The sequence below is a fragment of the Hippocampus comes genome, unplaced genomic scaffold (genome assembly GCF_001891065.2).
Source record: "Hippocampus comes isolate QL1 unplaced genomic scaffold, H_comes_QL1_v1.1 scaffold335, whole genome shotgun sequence".
NCBI classification, from domain to species: domain Eukaryota; kingdom Metazoa; phylum Chordata; class Actinopteri; order Syngnathiformes; family Syngnathidae; genus Hippocampus; species Hippocampus comes.
Window position 1 is genome coordinate 1,096,076 of NW_017805823.1, and position 18,932 is coordinate 1,115,007.

The 18,932-nt window shown below is 41.6% G+C and overlaps 3 protein-coding genes across 9 annotated transcripts in view; 2 read left to right on the forward strand and 1 right to left on the reverse strand.

The window, feature by feature from the left end:
* Positions 1-4,369, reverse strand: part of wdtc1 (WD and tetratricopeptide repeats 1) — a 9,225-nt gene extending 4,856 nt beyond the window's left edge. For 2 of the 4 annotated variants that reach the window (XM_019886402.1, XM_019886400.1), the window contains exons 1-10: positions 4,211-4,369; positions 3,673-3,773; positions 3,470-3,553; positions 2,571-2,617; positions 2,376-2,487; positions 1,193-1,380; positions 898-1,080; positions 682-776; positions 452-567; positions 291-366 (exon numbers count right to left, since the gene is read on the reverse strand). In XM_019886402.1, coding sequence (XP_019741961.1) covers positions 291-366; positions 452-567; positions 682-776; positions 898-1,080; positions 1,193-1,380; positions 2,376-2,487; positions 2,571-2,617; positions 3,470-3,553; positions 3,673-3,720 — 949 coding nt within the window. In that variant the 5' untranslated portion in view covers positions 3,721-3,773; positions 4,211-4,369. The remainder of the gene's footprint in view (positions 1-290; positions 367-451; positions 568-681; positions 777-897; positions 1,081-1,192; positions 1,381-2,375; positions 2,488-2,570; positions 2,618-3,469; positions 3,554-3,672; positions 3,774-4,210) is intronic. The other 2 variants (XM_019886401.1, XM_019886403.1) reach the window with 2 other exon arrangements.
* A 1,416-nt stretch (positions 4,370-5,785) lies between these two features.
* cep85 (centrosomal protein 85) lies at positions 5,786-18,218 on the forward strand. 3 transcript variants are annotated; one of them, XM_019886408.1, is made up of 14 exons: positions 5,786-5,921; positions 6,698-6,754; positions 7,982-8,113; positions 11,584-12,365; positions 13,004-13,131; positions 13,353-13,470; positions 13,575-13,760; positions 14,119-14,271; positions 14,353-14,507; positions 15,680-15,797; positions 15,928-15,978; positions 16,065-16,172; positions 16,269-16,512; positions 16,592-16,746. In XM_019886408.1, exons 2-14 carry the CDS (start codon positions 6,715-6,717, stop codon positions 16,744-16,746), a joined length of 2,370 nt encoding a protein of 789 aa, XP_019741967.1. In that variant the 5' UTR covers positions 5,786-5,921; positions 6,698-6,714. The 3 variants fall into 3 exon arrangements, with proteins under 3 accessions (XP_019741967.1, XP_019741966.1, XP_019741968.1); XM_019886407.1 differs by having other exon boundaries at positions 5,787-5,921; positions 16,269-16,508; positions 16,579-18,218; XM_019886409.1 differs by lacking the exons at positions 5,786-5,921; positions 6,698-6,754; positions 7,982-8,113 and adding an exon at positions 10,911-11,146 and having other exon boundaries at positions 16,269-16,508; positions 16,579-18,218.
* A 237-nt stretch (positions 18,219-18,455) lies between these two features.
* The window catches only part of ubxn11 (UBX domain protein 11), a 5,307-nt gene continuing 4,830 nt past the window's right edge, over positions 18,456-18,932 (forward strand). The window contains exon 1 of one of the 2 annotated variants that reach the window (XM_019886161.1): positions 18,456-18,771. In XM_019886161.1, the coding sequence (XP_019741720.1) occupies positions 18,701-18,771 (71 nt within the window). In that variant the 5' untranslated portion in view covers positions 18,456-18,700. The remainder of the gene's footprint in view (positions 18,772-18,932) is intronic. The other variant, XM_019886160.1, reaches the window with a different exon arrangement.

Sequence of the window (18,932 nt, forward strand, 5' to 3'; positions counted from 1 at the left end):
TATATGTAGCAGTTAATAAACCAATATAGAGATATGCAGTAACTAAATGACTAAATGATACCAAGCTTAACTGTGCAAATATAAACTAAAGTGTTGTTTAACAAAAAAAACAAACTGAACATTATGCTTCATTAATTTCTAACTTGGTTTGGAAGTGTTTATTCCTGTTCAAAAGTGAACTCTAACGTTTTTATTTTAAAACAAACAGAAAGACTTCTAAAATATTTGTTTGCTCTCTTTTTTTTTGGGGGGGGGGGATGTGCTAAGCTCTGCACATGACACACACCCACCTGTTGATGGTTGGCACGTTTCTGGAAGCAGCAATGTGTATGGTGTTTGTTTACACGTCAAGTCAAACAGATAAACCTAGAGAATAGTAGTAACCGCACACAAAACAAAGCCAGGTTATCAGGACTGATTTTGGAATGCGTCCCAAGTAGAGGATCTCTACCTGTTCCCCGCCCATGTTGACAAGTAGCTCAGTTCCATCTGGACTAAACGTGACATAAGTGACCACCAAGACCCTCAAGCGGTTATTGTAGTGCATCAGTTTCTCCGGCAGGTGACCTGAAGAAGAGGGTGAGGGAAACACACAAAAGAGCGGGGATTTTATACCACAATGGCCACAACAATCAAGTTGTATTGAACTATACCCATGATTGATCAATGAGATTTCAGTACCTGCAACGTAATACTGCACAGCATTGTCCGGGATGGGCCTCTGATTTTCAAGGAACGTGCGCACAGCAGATTGCTTCCATCGGTTTAGTGATTTTCTGTTTGTTTGTTTTTTTTTCGGGGGGGAGGGGGTTGGAAATGTTTTACACCTAAGTTATGATCTCACACGTGAAGCGGTGGATGCATGTTTCCACATTAGGGCAGCGAGCACAAACCCACCTACAGTTTTGAATCATCCGAATGTCATAGAGACGTACAAAGGGACCGTTGGCCCCAACGGCCATGTAGTTGTTGTCCCGTGGATTGACAGCCAAACATTTGGCCTCCACAAAGCGCCCACAGAACTTTGTTAGGTCAATCAGCACCTCAGAGCGTTTACTGCTCTCCCGCAAATCGTACTGTCTGCACATGCAAGGGAGAAGTAAGCATAGGCGTTGTGGGTGGGGGGGTGGGGGGGGATCACCACAGGATCGCCATTGAATCGACGGAACAAAATAATTCCCAGGGTTCTTACCTGATGATGCCATCCTCTGCAGCGCTCCAGAAGGTGTTGGGCCACATGGGCGCGGTTGCGATGCGTTTGACCCTGTTGGTATGATCAGAAAACATATGGATGGTTTCCTTCGCTGTCAGGTCATGCACGTGGACCTTAGTGTCCGCAGCACCAGTTACCAAAATTCTGTCTCCTGAGTGCGGGAGGAACTGGGTGGAGAAACACACATTACAATTAGCTCAAGTGTGCACATAAGCATTGAGCGCAGGTGTGCATTTATTATTTTATTACGTTTTATGCATTTACACTAAAATAATTTATTCATACACAGTGACTCATGTTCTGTGAAAGATCATCAATTATGCCTACCTGCATTGGGTTGGATGGTGTGTAATTTATGTTCTACAAAGTGTCCAAAAAATACATTTCACAGAAGTTATAGGACTAAATGATACCTAGATAGCAGTGTAATTAACATTATAGAGTTATTTTTAAAAAGTGCTGTGAGTCCTTTGTTTGTCATTTGTCACATTCCCCAGGTAGATGAGATTTGCTCTTTTGCACAGGAACAAATGTCAATGAACCACTCATCCAAGTATTGTCACAACTCAAACATAACTAAAATACATGGCGAGATTATTACAATAACAACTTCAATATCTACCTGACATCCTATTATTTCACAGGATTGTAATTATGTGCTATGATTACCCTCTTTCTGTAGGGTAAACTTTGGAGCAAACAAAATATGAGCCACCAGAGCTTCGATGAGCAAATGTTGACCTGCCACTTAATTAGTAGCCAACAGCGCCACCTTATGTACAAAAGGTTCCTTGGAGGAAGGAAAGGGTGATCTCCGGAGATTATTGCATGATTTACTCCCAAATGTAATTTGGTCACTTAAGCATGAAATTAATATTCATACAAGTGCCACATGATTGGCTCAGAAATATTACTAAATTCTTTGGATGCTTGGGTTTCTACACATTACTGCAGCTTTTGAACAATGCAATATCAAATACAGGAGAATAAAATGGGATTATTTGTGCTGCCCTTCAGATAACCATTTTTGTCATTGAAGTAAAAAAATATAGAGGAGTCATATCAAGGTCAAATTAAAGGAGCAGTCAGACAACCCTCCTCATTATGAGTCACCAACTTCTCCAGGTGCCATTGACTGAATCGCTCAGCACACCACTCTTACCTTAACAGAGAATATGTTTGCTGCATGGCCTGTGTGCATAGTAGTAAGCTTTTTGAGTCTGAATGGATCCCAGATGATCGCATGTTGATCATCCGAGCCTGAGGCCAGTAGACTGACAAAGGCAAAATAAGAATTTGTTGATGAACCTGAACTTTGAAGTGTTTTTGGTATAGTCCAGAAAGAGTTCTCGCTTACTCTCCATGTTCATTCCATTCCAAACAGTTCACGCAGCCTGTGTGTCCCTGCACAAACACAAACAGTACAAATTCAAACGGTCAGTCTTGAACTCTCAACTGCTGATGCACACGTGTCAAACTCAAGGCCCACGGGTCAGATCTGGCTCTCCACACGATTTTATGCGGCCTCTGCAAGTATGCCACAGTCCTTCCCTGATTATTTTTAAAGTTAGAAAGAAAAATAACAATCAAATGCATGGAAAGTTTTTTTAACATGGGTGTGTTATTTTAACTAATTCTTGACCAATCTAAAGCATTGATTTTCTCACTTTGATGGTGCAGTTGTGGTTCTGCCTAACACCAGTGATATACTACATGTTAGATGCAACATGTTGATGGACAGTGGCACACCCTTCTTTACCGCGCCACTCTGAACATTGAACAGCCAGGAGACATACTCCCTCGACTTTTTACTATAGTTATTGACAATTGAACAAATATTGATGTTGCAGTTTCTTAAAAAGAAAACATAATGATCCCGGATTTTGATGGTACAGTATAATTTTTTCTCCTGCCGATTGGTTGGCAACCAGTTCAGAGTGTACCCTGCCTGCAGCCCAAAGACAGCTGCAATAGGCTCCAGCACGGCCACGACCCTCGTGAGGACAACCGGTTTGGAAAATGGATGTATGAATTATCTTTCCCTGTTTGTTCACTTATTATACCAAATGTGAAAACCAAGGTACTGTATGTACTGTACTATGATTTTTGGGTCACCGTTACAACCTCCGGGTATTTACATTCATATGGGTTGATTGTTAGAACTGGCCCACTTAGGGAAACCACAACTACAACCTGACACACGCGATATTTGACCCCCCAATTCTGACGCACGCTCAAGCACTTCCTGGGACTGACCTGAAGCTCAGCCTCCAGGCCAAGTCTCTTGATGAAGGGGTCGGTCACATGATAGGACCTCTGAAAGCCTGACACTCTCTTCTCCTGCAGTTACAGCAACAAAACAACCACATTAAGATATACAGTATTTCTCTGAAAAAAAAAACAAGGATCACTTAGGTTTTCGGCGTTTTTTATTTCTTAGTAAATGATCGATTACTCACCTGGATCTGCCTGTGCAGGATATCTCGGGTGATGTTGACGTTATTCATGACTTCAACACAAAATAAACATTTGGAATTGGGAAGGAGGATCCAGCTCTCACCTAGATGACAGGTGGTCTATAGTTCTTAAATGTATACTGAACAAACTGTAAACATTCGGACAAGGCACATCATTGTCTATACAGTACATAAATTATAACATACAGCGTTAGCTGATCGACAGAGTTTGCTTTAGAGAGGAGTGGCAAACACCGCGGAACTTGCTCGCGACAACAAGACGAGTTTACTTGCCCAATAGCCTTAGCGGTTAAGCTAATACAACACTGACAGTCCTAAGAGCCACTCCGCAAATCATCTGCCACATTCGAAACATTGAGAATATGTTCGTCTTCCAGAATATAGGATCATTTCAGCTGCCGGATTTTGATCATGGGTGTCGTTTAACAAACAGTGTTAGCTTATTTTGTTAGCTATTATTAGCTAAAAAAAACGTCACCGGCAGGTTAATTTACAACCTTTACTTTTGATGACAACTTACTACTGCGTTTGCAAGCTGGCCGTCCCCTCTCTACAAGAAAGTCCACTGACGAGAAATGTCGACATCAAAAAACATCATAAACCAAATCCTTACACCATTATCCCTAAACGCAACACACTCCCACTGTGTACTATGTCCCTAAACACAACTTAGTAAGTTCCGCTACTTGAGAACCAGGCTTCCGGTCCACGTTATTGTCGTCTAAAATTGACAAAAATGTTTTAATTCAAATAAGAGATTAAGGATTTTATTATATCAAATCAGGCCTGTATATACAATTAAATAATTCGTAACTTGTGAAAAATACAAGCACAATTTTTATATTGTGTTGATGTTGTTGTACACTACAGTTTATGTTCACACATTTGTCCAGAAAAGCTTTAAATAAACACATTCAGGAACATGACATTGTTCAGTGAGAATGATTTCATTAATTTGAGACATGACACAGAACTACTGTTCCGGCTTGCCCCAGGAACCCCTGCCTGTTACTACAAGCAAGCATATTCTATAAAGATAGTGAATTTCAATTTTACCGAATAATACATCTCTCAAAGGCATCACAACATGCTTGTTGATTTTGGAATTGCTAATAAAGATGTGTGATCAAAATCAGTCGCATAAATGCCTTTATGCGTTCGTTATCAAGTATCAAGTACAACTTTATTGTCAAATGTGCTGTACCTTGTATGTGCATACACCACAGATGAAATTTCCTCCCTCTTAAACAGACAACAGACAACAAGAGGAGCCGCTGCGGGTGCCCGCGCCACCATCAAAAGAACACTTAACATAAAATGACAAAATAATACAACATAACACATAAAACAGACAGTCATGCCATCTTAACCACTTTTCCTCCATTCATTTTGTTGTTTGAAGCAGTAATAGATGAAAGAGGAGCGAATCAAACGGTCCTTTTCACCAGTGGATCAAAGACGTCATGCTGCAATGTGCACACGTCTGCTACAAGCTAAGCTTTTAAAGCAACAAGAAGCTGTAGCATCCATTAACGAAAAAGAGATTGGCGCGCTTCTCCTGTCCCATGTAAATCCGCTTCAATTCCATGCCGCAACTCCCAGTTCCACATACGCATCGGCGCTCTGCCCTGACGCTCCTTTCTTCTCATCGTCGGTTCCTCAAGTCATGCATCCATCCAGCCGCAGACTGTCCATCAGCACCGACCACTGACGAAAGCGGGGCTGTGAAAATGCTGCCTATTTCAGGCGCTAGACACAAGCACAAGCTCGTTATATTATTATTATTATTATTATTATTATTATTATTATTATTATTTGAATGTTTACAATTTGGGGTCTTTATTCCCAAAGTAGTAGGGTTGGTTCGATTAGGGTTTGTAGCCGTGTTTGTTGAACTGCTCACGCCAGCACACTTCTTCGAGGAACGGTGGAATGTTAGTAGCGACTTCAAAATACTTATGTCTGTGGTTTTAAATTGAATTTGAACCAATACACCCGTGAGACGACCAATTCGTTTGTCGTTGTGGGACAGTAACCTGAACAGGTTATGTCGAGGGGCGACGCCGTCACAATGAACAAGCGCGCTTAGTTGCCTCGTTTGCCTTGTGTGCCTTCAGCGCGCCGCAGTTGGGCTCAGTGTTGGAACAACTGCCGTCGCAGCGGTTGTTTGAGATTCAGTTGTCGAGCTCACACTGAGATTTGTAACTATTTACATCGATGAGGAGCGAAAGGTAAGGAGGCCATCTCCATACGAGCCAACTTGTCTACGATAATAGCAAACATTCTCGCGGCGATGTTAACAAACGGGAGAAGCAGTTGGACGAGCGTTGGTTGTGCTGTTAGCTGTAGCATGTTAGCTATAGCATGTTGGACGGAAACAGATTTGTCACGGATTAACAAGATTAAATGGGTCGCGTCGCAGGGCATCGCAGTTACTTGTGAGTTATTGGGATATAATTGTTACGTTGTCGGATTCAAGCAACACGCATTTGCTACTCTTGTGTAAATTTCACTCGGCTAGCCCTCTTCGTTGTAAGAATGATTTAAATGGTTAGTAAGGTATAATAAGTGTGGTTGTGGTTAGCCTGCCTGTAGTTTGCTTTTGTTTGAGGTAGGCGCGCGTTTGGATTATGAATTAACTAGCTAGACTCGAGTAAAGACGATTAGAGTAATGGAATGAGATTGCCGACATCGTCTGTTCATTAGGCACGGGAGACATTATTACGTGCGTCCCTTGATGTCTCTGGGGGCGTCCGTGTTTTGGAAACCGATTGTGTAACGGTACATCGTGTTCGTGTTGTCATTTTCGTTGCTGTCCCTCGGAGCGGAGCCATCGGGTCAAGTTGAGAGCCCAAGCAGATGTGGAGTTCATTTGATGATGACAGTGTTGGATACTGCTGAGCATGGATTTTGTCTCGATGTCCTTGGATAATACATGAACATCTTTTATTGAGGCTCTACTTGGTCTATTGTTTCTTTATTCCGTTTCAAAACACAATTCTTTCAGGTGACGCCGTGTATGGAATGACAACCTCACAGAGATACTCTGCATCCAAACCAGCTGGTAGGTTTGCCACTTTTTATAATTACATCGTCTTTCTCTCTCCTGTAAATAATTAAGCCACATGCTCTAATGCAGGCGTGTCAAACTCCTTTTTGGCGCGGGCCACATTTTAGTTACCGTTTCACTAGGAGGACCGTTATGACTGAAACCATATAAAGAAGTCAAGAATAACTGTTGATTCACCTATTGTTTAAGTTACTATCATGAGGGGTTTGGTAACAAAAATGTTTAGAATATATCTCTTATTTATTACATATGAGAATTAAACATTTTGGTAGACATTTTAGAAAGGATCATGGAAGTTGACATATTTGAGCTGCTTTCGCAGGCCACATAAAATTATGTGGTAGGCCAGACCTGGCCACCAGGTTATGAGTTTGACACCTGTGCTCTAATGCAATGGTTGTCCCAACTTTACTATCACCTAAGAAAAATACTTGGCTCTCCATGCACTAACATAACGATCATCATTAAAATATTGTGGTTTAAAAGGCCAAATTGTTCCTCAAAAAAGAGGCAGAGAATATATTCGATATTGTTGAAAACCACGATAAGTCACAATGAACGAGCTGCTTGCAAAAGGATTCAACATTTTTATATATATACCCCTTTCACAACAACTGTAGCTGTAAGAAAGGGCTTTCCAGAACGTTGAATGTAAAATAACATGTCTGCTACAAGCTACGTTTGAAAGTAAACAAGAAGCTGTAGTGTCCATTGACAAATACAGAGATTGATTAAATTCTCCTGTCCCACCTTGAGCCGCTGCAATTTCAAGCACCGACGCTCAGTTCCAAATACACGTCCGCGCTTCGCGCCGATACTCCTCTCTCCTCATCCTCAGCTCCACCAACCATCCATCCAGCCAACGCAGACTGTCCAACAGTGCCGACAACATCTCCTCTAAACAAAATGGGGCTGTGAATAATGCTGCTCACCACAGGCGCAAAATACACTGGTGTCCCATAGCTGTCAGGTTGCGACAGAAAAATAGCACCTACTTTCCTCCCATCAAAATCAGAATTTTGATTGGTGCTACCATCAAGCACAGACCCCTCTCCCTCGACAATGTCAAGGCTAAAACACTGAAAACAATTGACAACGGGTCCACATGGACCATATGACAAAAACAACAAAAAACAGCATCTTGAGAACTACTGGTTAACAAGTTGGGACAATGGATAGATGTTGTAATGGTTTTGTCCTGTTTCCTAAATATGCATACAGCGAGGTTTGCTGACATGGCGTGGCAAACGCCAACCTTGTCCGAGAAATTCCAGAATCGCCTGGGCCTCCGGCCTGAAACATCAGCCAGTGGGGACACTGGCCTTGGCACATCAGCGTCTGACAGCACAGAAGGTAACATTTGCTTCTTGTTTCCTGTGCGGATGTGTGTTTTGCAATTGTACCCATTTCACCATGAGGTCAGACCACTTCCTGGATTTACCTTCCCTTCTGCTACCTGCAGTCACAACTATGTATGTGTAAATTAATTCATAACTAAAGGTAAAATGGGAGTGATGATGTGTTACAGGATTTAGCTTTGTAGGCTCCCAGGACGAGTATATGATTAATTCCTATTTATGACTGGATTTATAATCCTATGGTTCAAATGATGCAATTCCAATGTTCCCTTTTTTCTGATCCCACATGGCACACTTCAGATATGGGTCATAGCAGCTCAAGAGGGAAAAAAATAACATGGAATTATAAGTCCTCCGATCTCAGTCAGACCTATTCCAAATGTGGATTCGAATAGGCAGATCACATATACCCTTTTAATGGGAGCCTGACGGCAATGAAACATTGCCTTGAGTGTGCATGCATGTCTACCCGCACACACATTTAAATCAAACATTACATTAAATAGGACTACAGTTGAGCCCCACATATTCACGGTTCAGCACCCGCACATTTGTTTATATCCAATTTTTTTCCCCAAAATAAAAATAAATATATTTTCCAATATTTTAAAATAATTTTTTCGATAGAGGGCGTTCAGATTTCCCCCTTCATTTTCCCTTCTGTGGAAAATGCGTATTGAATGTTCATCGGCATTTTTGAAGGATTTTGGCGGGATCCATTTTAGAATTGATTATTCTGTTAATTATTTTGATTCAAATAATCAGAAAATTTTGAACAAACAAAACAAATTTTTCCTGGTTCCTGTTTATTAACCAATTATTGTTGTTTACTTGGTATTGTGTAGCGATTAAAAAAACATTAAACAACAATTAAGCAATATCACACTAGGGATTGATATTGAAACTGATTCAGTTACTGGTTTGGTCAAGTAAAAGTTGTTTTTTAATGTGTGCTTATTTTATTTTATTTTTTCAATAACTCTTCTGGCATCTCTGTGTCTGTGTTGCAACCTGCTGATGAGACTCTGATACTCGAGGCTCAGTGGCCACTTCCCTCTGTGAACATCCTGTTTGAAGCCTTGCATTCGTCTGGTCTCATGATTTCAGAATGTAAACAGCATGACGATGGAGACTGTTTAAATATCAGTTCTAATTTTACCAGGCAATGTATTAGTTGCTTCATTGCTCAAACACCTGTTTTGAATTTTGCTCCGCGTTAAAGTACAAAGTTCCCAACGTTGAACAGTTGGAAATTTCATTCTGAAGTTTAGAGAAGGTCGAATTAAGTGAAGTTCACTAGTGAAGGTTATAGTTCATTTTAGGTTCATCCAGGGAAACCCTTTTGTGGTGTGTTAAAGACAGTTTTAATCAATGATTATGAACGATTTAAAGCTTGTTCTCCTGAAGTCAGCCTCTTTAACTGCAGCTTCATAAAACATAAGCATTCCCAGTTAGAGTGAAGCATGTTTGAAGCAAGGGTTGATACAGCGCCTCATTAAACTCTTCCAAGTAATTGAAACATGTCAGCACAGGTTTGCTTGAGCTTCAAGTGTGTCTCTGAACATGTTGTTGTTCAGAGCTGTCAATGTCAGAACCAGTGTTGGGTATGTTCCTTTAAAAAAGTTAGTAGTTTCAGTTACAAATGACTTCTTTCAAAATGTAATTGGGTTACTTACTCAGTTACTGCATTGTAAAAGTAATTGGTTACTCATCAAAGCAATTCAGATTTTTTTCTTATGTTCGTTTTATAGTGTAAAATATGTTGATAATAGCTCTATGAATAATAAAAACTAATTTTGAACATCAGGCATTTGTTTGAACTCAACAAGTTGCAACTTGCCACATGCATAGAAATAAAAATGTGTAAAATTCACTTACTGCATATAAGTGCAAAACTAAGAGCGACAAGCATTACAAGTAAAAAGAAATAGGAAGTCATCTTGCCACAGTGCTCTCTGTAATTGTATATCCAACTCTTCAACATCCAGTAAAAACAAATATGTCAAACTGTATTACTGCTAAATGGTGGTCGGGCCAAACGGCCATTTACGTTCCCATGTATCAAGGTCTGCTATCGCGATCAACACGGACGGACTTTTTTTTGGGGTAGCATGAGGTTGGAAACATGCGTGCGCACGAGGTGTTATGCTGATTAAACACTCGTGGGTGCACAGCAGCACATGAATGTGTTGAGCAAGATTCTGAACATGTATGCCTTCCATTTTATGACTGAGGAGCGAGCGCACAACAAACAATGAGCTCCCTAGCCATGTTGCTAACCTGTTATTATGATGTGGATGGCAATGAGATTGTAAACCATTGACTGTAAAATTCATCTAAGTTGTGAGTTATGAGTTTAGCCAAAGAATCTGTTTTACAGTGACAGGTAACTGTAATTATATTATATAATTTGCAAAAGACGGAATGTGTGCTGAGCAAACATCTCACAGAGTAGTTTAGACTTGTTCTTGTCAGTCACTCACGAATCAGGAAACCAAGAGGAGGCCCGTTTTGCACACGCTGGAAGTTAAACTTCAGCAGCTTGTTTCCTTTTATTTTCCACTCATTTGTTGTGATTGTTAATATTCTCTAGTTTACGGAAGATGTGATTTAAACAAGACAACACATATTAGGCTTCAACTGTGAATGTGTCCATGTGATGTGTTGGTGTGGGAGGGAGGAGTAAAGGTGCTTAAATAAGCGTCACCCACAGATCACTCTGTAACTTGAGAGGTGGGCTATAAATACCCCTAACCTTTCCTGTGTTTGCCTAGTTCGATGTGTTTGCTCAGTGTTGGGCACAGGCTGCTTGAAGACAATACTCCTTCGGGCACAGGGCCTCCCCTTCAGCGTTGCTGTCAGCTTGGCTTCTTCGGGTGATTCGCTGTTGCTGAGAAATGCATGGCTCAAACATCTTTTTGGATTTAAAGGGTCCTGCCGCTCAGCTCGGCTCAGCGATACAATGCAACTAATGCGCTTGTTGCCTTGGAATGACTGTCTGTTTTCGAGACGCGAACAGGTCTCTGAGGTTTGTTGAGCTGTTGTCGAGCATTATTTTCTTTGCATAATGTGAAGACGTTTTTGGGGAGTAGTTCAGGATGTCAATTGGGTGTGTACATGAGTAATCGAAGGCCTTACTTGGTTCTTGCAAAACTGGGATTGTGTCACATGTAAACATGATTGGCGCTGAATACAAGCTTATTCCACATTAATTAAACATGGTTTTTATTTTGACGAGAATCCAATGGTGAAGATTGGTGTTTTCCCTATGCTGTATTTTAGTTAGAGAAGGTTGATTATTCAACGACAAAGTAGGCCACCCACAGACACTGACTGCTGTGTCTAAAATAGTGCAAATAGCCGGCAGTGCTCTCAGCATTCTGCACTGATCCTTTTCTGTACATCTGTAAATGGAACAGTGAGATAATGTGTTGCTAATTTTACCCATTTTTAATTGGGTTGCAGATTTCTGCAGCTCCGGGAGCAGCCCCTCTTTCCAGCCCATTCGCAGTCAGATCCCGATACCAACGGCACATGTCATGCCATCCACAGCCGGAGCCCTGGCCTCTAAGCCCCAGGCAAGCGTCCAGGAAGAATCCAGATCTTCCTCTACCTCCAGAACATCAAGTGGCTCCACCTCCAAATCGTCCTGCCTCTCCAAATCAGCATCTTCACCCAACCTGGATGCTCAGCCCGCTATGGGAAGCGAGAGTGTTGGGCCAAAGCCAGACTGCCTGAGCCGCTATCGAAGCCTGGTCAATGGGCTGGACCACTCGCTTTTCCCCACGGATCACACACGAATGGATGAGGGCCAGAGGTTTGACACGCCTGCCGTGGAACCTACCCTGAACCAGTCAGCCTTGTTGGGGGGCTTATGTCCTGATGTCAGACTGCGATTACAGACTGCAGGGATTAGAGACAACTCAGACTTTGCATCTGAGGTTTACAGAGGAGGCGCGGATCAAAACTACAAAGTTCTCCCGGAGGCCAGGTCTGGAGTTTCCCTTCCCGGAGTTTCCATCGCCAACGACCCTTCCAATCCCAGGTCCAGCCAGCCTGCCGGTGTTTATGCGAGCCCACTTAGCCTGCAGACACAGGCTCTGTTGAGGGAACATGCGGGAACCAAAGCGTACGATCCAGTACGCCAGGACCGTTGTGGCGAAATACTTGGCTGGCCGCAGCAGCAGCAGCAACAACAACAAAAGCAACAGATGGATAGCCTACGCATGCAAGTGGAACAAATGCAGGTATGTTTTTGAATCAAGATTAGACGGTCCGCTTACAAATACAAGGCTTCATACATGTCCAAACAAAGGTTATTGTGGTTTCCATGAAATGACTCAATGATAAAGGGTCATCGCAGTTGTCCAATGGAACACACCCTTGTTTTTGGAACATGAAATGTGGACGGACACAGAGATCGTTATTGGAAAAATCATGTTGAGCTGGACTATACAAAGACTGGGGGCATATAGACACATTGGCCTATTTAAAATGAGGCTATCAGACAAATTGAACACACTAGAATTAGTGCGCTGATTGAAGAAATCTCTTTTTAGAGTGTCTCTTTAGAATGTTGAGTGCATATGCTGTAATGATGTTATTGTTTTTGTCCGGGGAAAAGCATGGCACACATTGCACATGGATTTGGGGAATTCATTGTTTCCGTCGTCTTTCATAGGGTTTTATTCTTAAAATGTGTTCTTTTTTTAAAATCTTGTAGTAGTTATCAAACGTGTATTTACACTTGTTTTCATACAATTTTTATGAAGTGTTGAAAACAAAAATGTATTGGCTTGATCTTCTTGCTGCAGACCATATTATGCGAGTGTGACATAGTATATGGTGTCAATCTGATTGTCCCGTCCGTGTCTCTCTACCCCAGTTGAGCGCCGGGGTGGGCCAGTACCCGTCCTTGTACCCAACAGCCGTGCACCCGGAGTCTGGCAAGTGGGACGCTCTGGTGAAAGCCAGTGAAGGTCTGCTGAAGGAGAAGGAGCTTATAATAGAGCGGCAAGTGTTTCCACTCATTTTACTCCTCATGTTTGTTTAACCTTACCATCACATTGCCGCTTTTTAGGTAAAAGGATCCTGCAACATAGCTATTTACTCCTCTTTATTTCTTCAGATCAATCAAAATATGAATGTGTAAAAGTGGGACAGTTGTTCAAGTTCAAATTTATGTCTCCCAGATTATAGCAAATGCATTTTGTAATGCGACGATCTTTGTGTAGACAAAGGCAGCATATGACTCAGTTGGAGCAGCGTCTGAGGGAAAGTGAGCTGCATGTCCACGGAGCCTTCTTGGGCCGAGGCGCTCCCTTCGGTGATGTGTGTTTGCTTCGGCTGCAGGTGAGTAACTCTTGCAAAACCTCACTGCAAGCCCTGCGTTGCCATCCTTGTTTTCACATGCTTCGCTTCCAGACCTCATGGTGACTCACATGACAATATTGCAGGAAGCTCAGAGGGAGAACGCGTTCCTGAGGGCACAATTTGCTGAGCGCACAGACTGCGCTGCCATCGAGAAGGCGGAGGCTGAGCGCAGGCTGGGTGCAGTGGAGGCTGAGACGCGCCGACTGACTGACAGCCTGAAGGAGACATGCGAGAAGCATACAGAGGAGATGAAGAAACAGGAAGACAGGGTGGGTGTTAACTCCCTTTGCCTCCTTAATGTGTGTTTTGCAAGATAGTAAAGTTTATGAAAACAAAAGGAACATGCATCAGTTCATACGACTCAAGTAAAGCACCAAAAATAATATTTCAATTGAAAACAGCAACTACACTCCGGCTATTTGTATAAGTTTTAAATGTGTTAAAAAAAAAAAAAACTTGTATTTTGCCAATAAGCCAGAGTGCACTCGTCACTTGACATAATTGAGGAAGTTTGATGAAAGGTGACGGAGATTTTACACACGAGAGCTTTTATCGCAACAGTGGCTTTCATGTTGTCTTCACCCTGCTTCTTACTCTTAAACTAATTATTGTGGCCTGTTTTTGCAGATTAAGTGTCGAGACAAGCATATCAGCAACCTGAAAAAGAAGTGTCAGAAGGAGTCGGAGTTAAAACGAGAGAATCAGCAGCGCATCGAGACTCTGGAACGCTATCTGGCCGACCTGCCAACCATAGAGGACTACCAGAGCCAGAACAAAGTGGTGAGCACAGTTGAGGTTTGACCTGAAAGGAACACGCATTGTCCTGATCTTTCTTGGCTACGAAATATGTTTGTGTCTTAGCTTCAGGAGGCCGAGCAGCAGGCAGCTCGGCTTCAAGAGAAAGTAAAAGAACTGGAGGCCTCCTTAGAGACAACACGCTCACAACTTGAAGAAAAGGACACACAGCTGGAGGAGCAGAAACGAAGGGAGAGGGATCTGCTGACCACCATTACTGAGTATGCGCACACACAGACAAAGCAAAGTAGATACGGTATATATCTGGGTTAGTATAGTTTTGGATTTTTCATTACACCGCATTTTCACAACCATACTACGGACTGTATTAAAAGGCGAAGTGTCAGTTACGGGTGCTATTTCTGTATTTAACACATACACAAGGTGCATTGTATTATTGGATGCTGGCACGATAAAACGTACGCCAGCTTAAAAATACGCTAGCATTCATGCAGTCCAGCATAATTTTTTAAAAAAGGCAGCAGGAGCAAAACTGAGTTCGGTTGTAGTTTATTGTTTACAATGTACTCGTTATTTTTTTTTAATCAATGCTCATCCACAAAAAGTTCTCCATCAAACAGCCCAGGTTCCCTCGCATCATTGTCGGAGTCAGTCTCGTCGCCGTGTGGCTCCTCAGAAATGATGCCGGCTTTTGCAAAAGCTCGGCTCAAACAACAGTGCAGGCAGACACAATCCATTCACAAATTGTGGCGTAACTCGCCCGGTGCTACCTGCCAGTCTTAGTAAAGCAACCAGCCTTTCCACAATATAAGCAGCGTGTCGGCGCACAACATTAGTCAGTCAAGCGAAGCCCTCAACAAAGTCACAGGACAGCATTCACAGATTTTGGACCTGAGTGCATACACAAGACGACCCACATTATTAGGCGCCCCATCCACCTTGGAGAAAATGTAAGACTTAAGTGTGCCTTTTGGTCATGAAAATACGGTAGTTTTTATTTCATTTTTACTTTTTAATTTGTTTTATTTAGTTTTGAGAGTGGGTTAGTTTGTTTTTATGTTTTTGAAAAGACTTCATTTTAGTTTAGTTTTTATTAGGTTTAAGTATTAGTTCTTTATTTTTTAATGGCGTATTTGTCAAGTGGAGGATAAATGATGGTTTGACCTTGCTTCTGTAGTGTTGTACAGTGGTATTGAACTAAATACGTTCAAAGTAAACCCCAAAAGCTCATATATGAAATTAATTCCCAAAGATGAAAAGGAAGGACATTTCGTCATATTTAGTTGGTCTTATAAAGTAAAAATATAGTTAATCATTTCTTTAAAGGTTTTTTCAATTTCATTCGTTTCCATAGTTAAACTTGGTGTGTATTTCCTGCTATTTGCTGTAAATATAAAGAGAGAGTAACAGTGGTTCTATGCGTCTTCCTTAGTATGCAGCAGCGAGTGCAACAGGGCCTTGAAGATGGAGCCCGGCTGCCTTCTCTGGACATCGACAAGCTCAGAGGAGAGAATAATAGTTTAAGAGAGGAGCAGCAAAAACTCAAGAAGGTCTGCTGTGTTTTTATGTATTGACCAGAAATTACATTGTATTTCTAAGAACTGTTTTATGAACCAAACAAACATATTTACTCTGTAAGGCATATGACATTATCATTGACACCTTTTTTTTTCTTGCCAGGTTATTGAGAAACAACATAGGATGATGGAGCAACTTCGTTCCCAGATTCAGGTACAGTAATTGACCACTTGTGTTCCTTGAAAATGACTTTAAGTTAATGTTGTCTCTTAACTTCTTATTCTTGTTTTCCTCTGCAGGCTTTGGAGGTGCAGATATCCCAGGAAGAGAACGCTTCCCAAGCTCTGAGAGAGGATGTGTTGGCCAAAGAGCAAAACATGGATGAGCTCCACATGGCCATGAAAGAGGTTCTAGATAGCTGCATTCTGAATAATCTATTGGTTGCTTCGATTGCAGAAAATGCATTTGTTAGGCCAAAGCTGATTCCAACCGCTTTCTTCCAGCTCTCTTCCCAAAACCAGGAACTGATGGAGCAGAACCTGACCCTGCAGGAGCAGATTGGTGAGTCAGAGCAGAAGAGCACCAACGAGGCCTCCTCAAGTCTGCAGGCGACTGGGGCCCGCCTGACACAGAGGCTCCACAAGGAGCTTTCTTCTTGCCTCTGTGACTTGCGCTCCCTGTGCAGCATTTTGACCCAAAGGGCTCAGGGACAAGACCCCAACCTCTCACTGCTGCTCGGACTCACACGTAAGCTTGAATAAAGCCTTTCTTGCTAATTTCTGTGACAAGCATTTTCATGTTCTATTTGTCTTTATGGCACCCGTAGCAATGGCGGAGCATGATGAGGATTGGCTAAGTCCAGAGGTGCTACACAAGAAGCTGCTGGAAGCACAACAGCTTCGTCGTGATGTGGAGGAGTTGCGTAACCTAATACTGGATCGCTACGCACAAGACATGGGCGAAAACTGCATCACCCAATAGCTTTGCCCCGTTTCACCTCAGGAGCATTACTAACAGGCTGGACTTTCAAGCCTAGTTACTGAATGTCAGCACACGGAGCAGGTTTTAATTTCTTGGAATGCGGACAAAAGCAAGCCGAAATGATTTGGCTTCGTTTGACTGACTGTACTCTACTTCTACAGCCTGCCTGTAGAACAGTCTTCCTATCCTACTGTTGTTCAGCAATTTCAGTCCAAGGGCTAACAGAAAATAACTTGCCTCTAATACTTGATTCTATTGAAAATGCTTTTTTATTTTAATGTGATATACGATCATTTACCAAATAGTCTTAAACCTTTTTCACATAAGTGGATAGAGCCATGTCTGTAAAAGTCCCAGAAATATAATTTATTGAGCTCTAGATTTCCCTCTTTTGGGGAAAAGATTCAAGAAGCGGTTGACAATCAACTGGAACTATGTTTTGTCATGGAGATGTTGCCACTATACCGTTATTTAAAATGGTGACGAGTGAAACATCTGCTGTGTTGTGAGCTAGAAGACATATACCAAACCAGCATTTTAAACCATCGGGCCTTCGTCTGTTCAAACTACCAAAGAAAGCTGGTCGAGACAGTCGTGCAAAGTTGGAATCTTTTCAGCCCCCCGCCAATCCCTTTACAACCCCTCCGTCCACCGCTGCTGTAGACTGGATTCTCACTGAACACCATTGGGTGCCTTTCTTTCGCGTTTGAGGTTATGCCTTTCATTCATTTTAGACCAAGCTCACAACTCACTCTTCTAGTATGACATTTCTCCCCGAGCATCAGTCACTAGGATGATAGTCCACACATTCCCTGACTCTGAATGTAGCAGATGATGTAGGATGTTTGCTCTCTGTTAGACGTGTGCTGTTATATATTAGTCCATGTACATTTTGAGGTTGATGATGGCTTTCTTACTCGTTAGGTAAATATATAAGTGAGAAACAATATTGACCTTCAGTATTAATTTATTATCTGGACAGTGTGTGAACAAGTTGTGGGCCTCCTAATATGTTGCTGTAATGATTCGCTTGATGTTAATGTGCAAAGGTTCCATGAAGTGTGTTAGTTTTGTTTTCATATTATGACTAGACATGTTCCGAATTTGAGTGGATGTTGGTTAAGACATATTAAAAGGGACATGTTTTCATTAAGTGTGACGAGCATAGGGCTGGCTGGATCACCCCGAAGTGTACTCATGGCGTTTTTTTAATGGATTTTTACTAGTTTTGGAATAAAACGAGCCATTATAAAGACGAAAGGGACTGAAAAGCTTATCATACACATTTATGCAATAACTATCCAGGACACAAGCCATTTCATGGGACCTATTAACCTTAAGATGCACAAAATTGAGAGTCAGGCTCTGCATGCCTTAACATCTCAAGTTTTTCAAAAGGGATAATCGTTTATATGGTCATACCTTTTGTCCTTTGTATTGCCCTATTTTAGAAATAAAGATGTTCAATTTTGGTCATTGATTTTATTTATATATATATTATATGTTTATGTGTATTATCATGATTTCTAGTAATTTGGAGAGAAGGGGATAGCACTAGTTGAGTTTTTCTCCTTCCTACTCGCTTTGAACATATACACTACAGGGCGCTTACAATGAAGACAATGCAGCCTAACGCTCTCGTCGAACGCACATTTTAAATGTGGACAAGTATTTTTTTTTTAAATAATCTTTATTGAACAAACAAATGTGGGCAAGTAATTCAGACAAAACCCTAACAAAATGACGTCATCACACATTTGCGTAATTGTCTTTAAAACTATTAAGTCATGAATATAATCTGATATGTGACGCAATTTATTAGATGCGTAAAAAATAACCCGAGAATAAGTGGTGCGTGCACACTACTGTTTCCGTTGGCTCGTATGTTGCTAATAGCAACAAACTACAAACATTAAAAACAACCTCCAAGAAAGCCTCACACTCCAGTCCAGTCATGAGTTCACCATTGTCGATGCTAAAGAAAACGAGGCGTGTCCCGCTTCAATATGCGGAAAATGCAAGACGGTAAGAAGTAATAAGACGACACTACCTGGCTAAAATATTTATACTGCTTTACGTTCAGGAGACTTCCGGGAAATTTGTCATGTGACCATATAGCTCTTTCTGCGCTTTGAAGAAGAATATTCAACATTATTATTCGCTACTTTATATATATATATATATAT